General features: G+C 55.4%; 2 protein-coding genes across 3 annotated transcripts in view; both read right to left on the bottom strand.

Moving 5' to 3' along the window:
• The window catches only part of NOP9 (NOP9 nucleolar protein), a 340212-nt gene that overhangs the window by 30868 nt on the left and 300055 nt on the right, over window positions 1–9289 (bottom strand). The window lies entirely within an intron of this gene.
• On the bottom strand, window positions 4871–9200 carry RAB2B (RAB2B, member RAS oncogene family). 2 transcript variants are annotated; one of them, XM_075912312.1, is made up of 8 exons: window positions 8969–9200; window positions 7966–8037; window positions 7679–7746; window positions 7244–7326; window positions 6943–7035; window positions 6592–6703; window positions 6199–6267; window positions 4871–5426 (listed from the first exon to the last, which is right to left on the bottom strand). In XM_075912312.1, exons 1-8 carry the CDS (start codon window positions 9012–9014, stop codon window positions 5322–5324), a joined length of 648 nt encoding a protein of 215 aa, XP_075768427.1. In that variant the 5' UTR covers window positions 9015–9200; the 3' UTR covers window positions 4871–5321. The 2 variants fall into 2 exon arrangements, with proteins under 2 accessions (XP_075768427.1, XP_075768428.1); XM_075912313.1 differs by having other exon boundaries at window positions 8992–9193.

The raw sequence follows: 9289 nt of genomic DNA, 5'->3' as shown, positions 1-9289 counted from the left end.
TGGGTCAAGGTTGTGAAGCAGCCTATGTCCTCACCCACAAAGATGGGCCAGCGACGCTCCTGTCTACACACAGCCGTACCAAGAACTGCTCTTCTATAGGTAGAATGATTTCACTTGGGGGAGATCTGGTCTATGCTTACCATTGAGACTGACAAGTTTCCCCAAGGGCTGTGGGTTTTTCTCCCACATAACTCTGTATTTTTGCAATATTAACACAGGACCCATTTACTTTAATCTTCTAATCCCCAATTTGCAAAGAGGCACAGTGGTTTAAATCCTGGTATTCACAATCACAAAGGCTGTTCTACACCCAGCTTTACTCTTGGTCAACTCCCGCTAGCACTCGCAGGGTGTGTCTACACAGCACTTATTTCAAAATAGAGTACTCTTCCTTGGACATCCCTTACTCCTCATACCATGAGGGTTACAGGAGTCGGAGTAAGAAGTCCTCCAGTTTGACTGTATATCGAAAGACCTGCCTGCTGTGTAGAGGTGGACTGTTATTTTAAAATAACATTGCTATGTAGACGTACCTTTAGTCTTGTCTACATTGAGACATGAATCTAGATTAAGGCTGGGTGAGTCTTCTACTGGTGCACACTGCATCTCCACCAGGTGACTTGCCTGTGTAGCCAGACTGGGTTCAGCTAGGCCAGACAAACTCTTCCGGTATAAACAAGGCAGTGACTGGAAGTGCCAGCAAACTAACGTTTTTTTCGTGGTAGCATAAGATGTGTTCACACTAGGAGAGGTCGCTGGCCCAGCGTTTCTAGTAGTGTAGATCCGGCCTCAAGATAGGCAGAAACCAGGCACTCTTCTCCTGGAACAAGCCCATGTGGTGTGAATCTGGACAATTCTGGGTGCGGATGGGCTTTAGGTGGGTTCTGGGCTCTGGGAGGTGTGAAGAAAGCTACAAGCAGTGAACTAAGAGCAGGTGGCGGCAGCTCCCCTCCAAGTCTGTGTGGATTTTACAGATGGGAGCAGGATTTGGCCAACAGCTGTGGTCAGTGTGGGGATACACCTCACTACGTCTAGTTCTGCCCCACCTTGCTCCCTACAGTGGCATGCTCGGCAGCACCAGTGCAAGGTAGGAACAAAGCTATTTGCCCTGGAGGGCTCAGAGGCTGCTTGCTTTGCTCCATTTCTGAGCTCACTGCCTGAAGGCAGAGCTATAGCCTCTGGTCACAAAGGAAACTGAGCCCCAGGGGGATTCAGATACAGCTGGATGAGTGACTGGTCACATTCATTCTCCCCAGAAAGATACCAGAAACATTAGCCTCTGTGACCCCTCTAACTCCCACTGTTACTCACTGCTGTGCTTCCCAGGGGCTTGTCTTGGCCAGCCTCCACCAGGCCATGGCTCACCTCTAGATGGCCCTGTGCACCTCCAAATTGCAAGGAAAAATACCCACAAAACCACTCCTGTCCAGATGTAACTTGTGTACTAAGCCCAGCAACTGGTGTTCAGCAAAAACATCCCTTACTGGGATTCTCAGCCCTTCCAGCTTGACTCTGAGTCCTGGAGCTGCTCAACACATTAGGTGACTTGGCAACAAACTGGCACATGGATTTTAATGTTGATAAATGCAAGATAATGCACATTGGAAAATATCATCCCAACTACATTTAGCTATAACCACTCCAGAGAGAGATCTTGAAGTCATTGTGGATAGTTCTCTGAAAACAGCCACTCAATGTGCAGCAGCAGTGAAAAAAGCAAACAGAGTATTAAAAATCAGAAAAAAAGAGACAAAGACAAAGAATGTCTTATTGCCTCTATATAAATCCATGGCACGCCTATATCTTGAATACTGCACACATATGTGGTCAGCTCATCTCAAAGATATTTTAGAATTGGAAAAAGTTCAGAAAAGGGTAACAAAAATGATCCGAGAACGGCTGCCATATGAGGAGAGGTTAATAAGACTGGGAGAGTTCAGCTTGGAAAAGAGGTGACTAAAGGAAATATGATGGAGGTTTAAAGGAAGTTTTTTCTTCACTCAGCACACAGTCAACCTGTGGAACTCCTTCCCAGAGGATGTTATGAAGGCTAGGACTTTAACAGGGTTCAAACAAGAGCTAGATAGATTCATGCAAGTTAGGTCCATCAATGCTATTAGCCAGGATGGGTAGGAATGGTGTCCCTAGCCTCTGTCTGGAAATGGATGACAGGAGAGGGATCATGAGATGTGATCACCTGTTGTGTTCCTTCCTTCTGGGGCATCTGGCATTGGCCACTGTTGGCAGACAGGATATTGGGCTAGATGGACCTTTGCTCTGACACAGTATGGCCGTTCTTATGTTCCAGGTCTATAAAATCATGACCCAGCGTGGAAAAAAATGAATTAAACAGGACTTTAAAAGAGTTCAAAATTCATTGAGGTTAAGTCTATCCATGGCTATTAGTCAGGGTGGGCAGAGAGGGTGCCTCTGGCCTCTGTTTGTCAGAGGTTGGGAATGGGTGACAGGGACGGGTCGCCTGATGATTCCGTTCTGTTCATTCCATGGGGCGCCTGGCACTGGCCACTGTGGGAAGATAGGATACTGGGCTAGATGGACCTGGTCTGACCCAGTACTTAACACATGTTCCTCCAAAAAAAGCATTTTAATCCGAGTTGTTTCCACAAAGCCACTTCCCACAGAAAAAAGATTGATGGGGCTTTTTAAACAAAGTCAAAAGAAAAAAAGTAAAACAAACAGTGGGGAAATGCCGCCTCTCTTCCTGTAGCCCCTCCCACTTAATTTCCTGGGGGGCAAGAGGCAGAGGATGGAACAGGAAGGAGGAATTCCCCTGCTCTTCTGAAACAAAAGCATTTGACAGTTTCAAAACTTTAATCCAGCACCCATGGGAAAAGGAACCAGAAAAAACTAGGGTTCCCCCCAACAAAACATGCTTTTTGATAGGAAAAGTTTCTCTCCCCCCACTCCTCAGAAATAGGGAAAAAAACAAACAAAACCAAACCAAAACACAAATCAAAACATTTGAATGAGTTCATAACTCCCAGATGTCTTCCCTGTGAGGCTGGACTTCTTCAGGCTGGTGCTGTCCTAAGACCTTGTCTACATGTAACAGATACATCAGGCGGGGTTTGAACAGTACGCCAGCAAAACCCCAGCAGCACTGACAGTGTTGGCACAGCTCATGTTGTCTGGCAAGGTCATGTTCCTCCACGAGCAGAAAAACTTCTGTAGGAGGCAGCAGATGCCTCTTACAGTTAGAGACAGGCTTGCAAGCTGGGTCCATCACTACCAAAGCCAGTGCACCACTTGAAACTGTCCCCTGCACTTATGAGCCAGGTCAGAAGTTTGCTTTGCAAAACGCTTCAAAAGACTACAAACAAGTATTGTTCCTTCAACATTTTAAAGTTTTAAAATGGCTTTTGTTACAAAATTCTAAACAAGTGTTTTTCCCACCAAAATGAAAGCGTTTGTAAACAAATCAAACATTGCTTAATTTTAAGAAGAATAGGATTTCCTGGGTTTTTCCTTTTCTCTGTTTATTGTAATTTTTCTCTCATTTTTTACCTCACTGGAAAAAAAAAAGAGAGGAAAGGCAGGCATCCAATAATGACTTTGTTTTGTTAAAATCTTTGCTCACTTTTCCAGTGGGAAAATGTGAACACATTAAAAACAAATGGGTTCTTCTCCTCACAGCCTCCAATTTAAACCCCTTTAAACTCCTTTTTCTCCTATAGAAAAATAAAAAATTGAAAGTGTGAATTTCCCCAAAATTGTCAGAAAAATTGCAAGATTTTTTCCTTCAAATATTTTACATAGTTAAATATTTCTGGGAAGGAGAAAAAATTCATATGTTACATATATATATAAATATATATAATTCTTAGCAAAACATTTTCGCCCCAAAGCTATGACCCCTGCCCTGGTGTTGCTATGCTATTAAAACCTATACAGCAGTAGCACACAAAGATCAGCTGGTTGGGACCTACGTGGTCCAAGTGACACAGAATACCCAAGTGTCTCCCCCGCTCAAGTGGCTTGCTGTCCACATGGGACACAAAGGGGGTGAATTTAAAACGGATCCATTAAACCAGATTAAATCCCTGCACGGAAGCTCTTGTTCAGGGTTCAAGCGGTGGTGATTCAGCTGATTTTCATTTACACCTAAAGGGAATAAAGCTAAACTGAATTCAACCACGCAGGAGTTTGATGCAGGTTAAAGAATCCACTTGAAAAGTGAACTCAGGTCTCATTTCCTAACCCGCCTAGCAGAACACAAGTCGCAGGTAGCCGCTGGCCATCACAGTCCTCCTGCTGCCTGCCCCCAGGGATGTCTTTAGGGAGCTTTCCCCAGAGCTGAGGTTGGGTGGTGGTAGTGGGTTTGGTTCCCTCTGGGCACCACGCTGAACCGTGCTGAGAAGAGGAGGGTTGGGGGTCTTTGCAACCCCCTTCCCTGACTGTTAAACGCTGCCCTAGCAGCAGAGGTGAGCATGCGCAACCTATGGCCCCGTCACCAGCATCTGGGCCTCTGTGTTGTCATCATGTTCACCCACCTGTCCCCCTGTGCCCGGAGACACACGGGCCAGATGCTCAGAGCTCTGTAAGGAGAATGGGGAACTCAGTACTTGAATCCGTCAAGATATTTAGAAAAGCTCAGTCCCACCCACCCAGGCAGACAAAGGAATACATCTTCCATCAGTGGGGTGATTAGGAGGGGGATGGGAGCCAGGAGTCCTGGGTTCTTTCTCCAGCTCTGGGACAGGAATAGGGAGGAGTGGGAAGGGGTCTAGTGGTTAGAGCAGGGAGGAGAGGGGGAAGCTGGGAGCCAGGACCCCTGGGTTCTTTCCCAAGCACGCGGGGAGCTGGGGGGTAGGGCCACAGTTCCCCTATAAGCAGAGATGCAGAGTGCGGGTTGCAGACACGTACATGTTTAATAGACGAGGAGCCAGAGAATGATACAGTTAAAAGGGGAGAGGCTCCTGGCCAGGAACACATAGGCAGCATGGGGGGGGGTCCGCAGTCAGGACCCCTCAGTCCCCAGGAAGGGAAGCCTTGGTGCGTCCTAGGCAGTCAGAGATGCAGCAGAAGCAAGAAGGCACTGACAGGGGGAGACTCCAGACCCATCTTGGCCCCTGCCCCCCCAGCTTACAGGGAGGAATGTTTAGGGGCAGGATCTTTAACTGCCCCCCAGGCATGATCCAGGAGGCATCGGGTCCTTGCTCCCCTCCATGGGGTCAGGACAGGAGATCTCCCCACTTCCGCTGGGAGCCAACTTCCTCACCAGGGCTGCGGGCTGGTCTCACCCCGCGGGAGCAGAGGGTGAGTCAGGGGCTCTGACAACACCAGAGGGCACTGCGGGGCGCCTAGCAGCAGCCTGAGCTGTCTCCAGAGCCCTGGGGGCTGTGACGGGTGCCGGCGCCAGGAGCTATGCCCGACGGTTGCTGTGGCCCAATCTTGATCCCATTTGCCTAGAAGAGAGAGGGAAGGTTACGCAAGGGAAGACCCTGCCCCAGAGCCCCACAACCGCTCCCCCCTTAATGAGACCCTGGGGTTGGGAATGGGACCCAGGCATTCAAGATAGCAGCATGGGGCACTCACCCCTGTGCCTGGGAGATGCAGGGGAAGCCCAGGTGTTCGGGATGGCCCTGCAGGCCCGGGGGTGGGGTGGGAGCGGAGGGGACGAGCAATGGCCCTACAGGCCCCGGGAGGGGGACAAGCAATGGGATGTAGGTGACCGGGATGGTCCTACAGGCCCTGAGGTGGTGGGGGGAGGGATGAGCAATGGGACCTAGATGTCCAGGATGGCCCTACAGGCCCTGGGAGGGGGATGAGCAATGGGACCTAGATGTCCAGGATGGTCCTACAGGCCCTGGGAGGGGGATGAGCAATGGGACCTAGATGTCCAGGATGGTCCTACAGGCCCTGGAAGGGGGATGAGCAATGGGACCTAGATGTGCAGGATGGCCCTACAGGCCCTGGGAGGGGGATGAGCAATGGGACCTAGATGTCCAGGATGGCCCTACAGGCCCTGGGAGGGGGATGAGCAATGGGACCTAGATGTCCAGGATGGCCCTACAGGCCCTGGGAGGGGGATGAGCAATGGGACCTAGATGTCCAGGATGGCCCTACAGGCCCTGGGAGGGGGATGAGCAATGGGACCTAGATGTCCAGGATGGCCCTACAGGCCCTGGGAGTGGGATGAGCAATGGGACCCAGGCAGGGCGGGCAGCTTTGGCTCACCTCGTTGTTGACGTCAAAGAGCCCCTGTTGGATCTTCCTGTAGATTTCCTTGGCTGTGTCAATGAAGGCCTAAAATCCCAACACACGTGGGGCTGAAACGAGGCAAGTCTGGGAAACTCCCTCCTCCCTCCCATATAACGGGGTCCCATGCATCACCCCATCTGTGAGGGAAACACTAGGTGAACCTGGGATTGGAGGGATGCATGGGCAGGGTAGGAGGGGTGACGCCAGGGCACCGCCATGCCACTGGCAGCGACAGAGGGTGCAGGAAGAGGAAGGAGATAGGGGAGCAGGGGAAGGGACACAGGGAGATCAGGTGGGAAGCAGACAGGCAGGTGGCAGGGAAGGGCAGTCCCAGGCCACAACCTCAGCCCCTCCCTTTCTCCCAGTCACCTCTTCCACGTTGGTGGATGTCTTGGCCGAAGTCTCCATGAAGACCAGCCCATGTTCCCGTGCGAAGGCCTCGCCCTCCGCTTTCTGCACGTCCCGCCGAGATTCCAGGTCGCTACGGGGACACGAGGGGCGGGGGTGAGCGCGGCTGGGCAGGGGTCCTGCTCCACTGACTCCCTGGGTCCTCTGTGCTTCACCCTGGATCCCTGCATGCCCCAGAGAATCCCCCCATGGTGAGACGCCTTCCCATCCTACCCCACAGGTGTCCCCCATCTGGCTGCTCTCCCAGCTCCTCGACAGCCCGAATCCGCCCCTCCCTGCCAAGTGGATCCCAGCCCCCTTGCCTCCGGCTACCTCTTGTTGCCAATGAGCATGATGACCATGTTGGAGCTGGAATGCTGCCGAGCGTCCTCCAGCCAGGTGGTCAGGTGGTTAAAGGTCTCCCGCCTGTGGGGCATAAGAACGGCCACATGGGGTCAGAGCAAAAGTCCATCGAGCCCAGTGTCACAACAGGTAATCGTCACATGATCTCTCCCGTCACCCACCTCCAGAGGCTAGGGCCACCATTCCTACCCATCCTGGCACAGAGGGGGCTGGGAGGTCCCCAGGCTCCAAGCATGTCAGTGGGAGGTATGGCGGGTGGGGCAGGCCTTACCTAGTGATGTCATAGACCAGCAGTGCCCCGGCCGCACCACGGTAGTATGAGCGGGTGATGGAACGAAACGACTCCTGCCCAGCCTGGACAGGAGAGGAGGGATGTTGAGTACAGCAGCTCCCCTGATTTGACTTCGCCCCAGGGTATGGCTCCCCCTGCCCCATGGCTCTGCCCAGGCCCACAGCTCTCCACTGGGGCCTGGCTCAGTTCCTCCATCCTACCATTCCCCCAGCCCACATCTGGCTTGCCCAGCCCCCTAGTCCCCTCATCACCCCCAAGTCAGCCCCCTGCATCCTGAAGCTCCATTAGACCCCACAGGCCAGCACATCTGAGTAACCGCCCCCCACAGCTCCATCTCCCAATCTATATCCCAGCCCCAATATTCCCGCTGTCCCAATTGCCGCCCCGAGCCCTACTGCCCACCCCTCGTCTCACCGTGTCCCAGATCTGCAGCTTGATCTGTTTGCTGTCAATGTTGATCATCCGAGCCCCAAACTCCACACCTGGCAAAAAGAGGCAAAGAGCAGAAACCTTCTAGGAAGACCCAATGGGACAGCCCCAGTGCACCCTGGCCAACACAAGTGCTCTGCCGGTGCCCCTCATTCCTGCCCTGCAGCCCCTGCCTCCCGCCTGCATTCCCGGCTCACAGCCCCTGTCCCCCAGCCCTGCCAGTGCCCCTCGTTCCCCACCCACGGCCCCTGCCAGCCCAGCCCTGCTCTCACCAATGGTCAGGTCGTGGACGGGCTGGAAGCGCTTGTCTGTGAACTGCAGCAGGAGGCAGGATTTCCCCACCCCTGGGGAGAGAGACTGTCAGTATCCCTCCTGTTCCCCGCCCACGGCCCCCGCCCCCTCCCCACAGCCCCGTCCCCTGCCCCTCCCCCACAGGCCCCCGTTCCCTGCCCCTCCCCCACAGCCCCCCGTTCCCCCACAGCCCCCGTCCCCTGCCCCTCCCCCACAGCCCCCCGTTCCCTCACAGCCCCCGTCCTCAGCCCCTCCCCCACAGCCCCCGTCCCCTGCCCCTCCCCCACAGCCCCCCGTTCCCCCACAGCCCCCGTCCCCTGCCCCTCCCCCACAGCCCCCCCGTCCCCCACAGCCCCCGTCCCCTGCCCCTCGCCCACAGCCCCCCGTTCCCTGCCCCTCCCCCACAGCCCCCGTTCCCCCACAGCCCCCGTCCCCTGCCCCTCCCCCACAGCCCCCCGTTCCCTGCCCCTCCCCCACAGCCCCCCGTTCCCCCACAGCCCCCGTCCCCTGCCCCTCCCCCACAGCCCCCCCGGTCCCCCACAGCCCCCGTCCCCTGCCCCTCCCCCACAGCCCCCCGTTCCCTCACAGCCCCCGTCCTCAGCCCCTCCCCCACAGCCCCCGTCCTCAGCCCCTCCCCCACAGCCCCCCGTTCCCCCACAGCCCCCGTCCCCTGCCCCTCCCCCACAGCCCCCCCGGTCCCCCACAGCCCCCGTCCCCTGCCCCTCCCCCACAGCCCCCCCGGTCCCCCACAGCCCCCGTCCCCTGCCCCTCCCCCACAGCCCCCCCGGTCCCCCACAGCCCCCGTCCCCTGCCCCTCCCCCACAGCCCCCCCCGGTCCCCCACAGTCCCCGTCCCCTGCCCCTCCCCCACAGCCCCCCGTTCCCCCACAGCCCCCGTCCCCTGCCCCTCCCCCACAGCCCCCCGTTCCCCCACAGCCCCCGTCCCCTGCCCCTCCCCCACAGCCCCCGCGGCCCGGCCCGGTACCGGTGTCCCCGATGATGATGTACTTGAAGAGGTAGGCATAAGACATGATGCCACAAGCGGGTCCGCCAAAGGTCTCTCTAGCCCCACCCCGTGCCGGACTCCACTGCTCTACTTCCGGTGCCGCTCTGCCCGCACCCTATGCCTTCTTCGCTGCTCTACTTCCGGCAAGAGGAGCCGCTCTATGCCTAGCACGCCGCTTACTCTATGGTGCAGTTAATGTGGCGCGCTAGCCTCCACCCTTTGTCAACTCCATGGTTCCACTTCCGGTCGCGCTAGCCTCCACCCTTTGTCAACTCTATGGCGCCACTTCCGGTCGCGCTA

The sequence above is a fragment of the Pelodiscus sinensis genome, chromosome 30 (assembly GCF_049634645.1).
Source record: "Pelodiscus sinensis isolate JC-2024 chromosome 30, ASM4963464v1, whole genome shotgun sequence".
Classification (NCBI taxonomy): domain Eukaryota; kingdom Metazoa; phylum Chordata; order Testudines; family Trionychidae; genus Pelodiscus; species Pelodiscus sinensis.
Note: the sequence above shows the minus strand (reverse complement) of the source record. Positions and strands in the feature narration are given on the sequence as shown.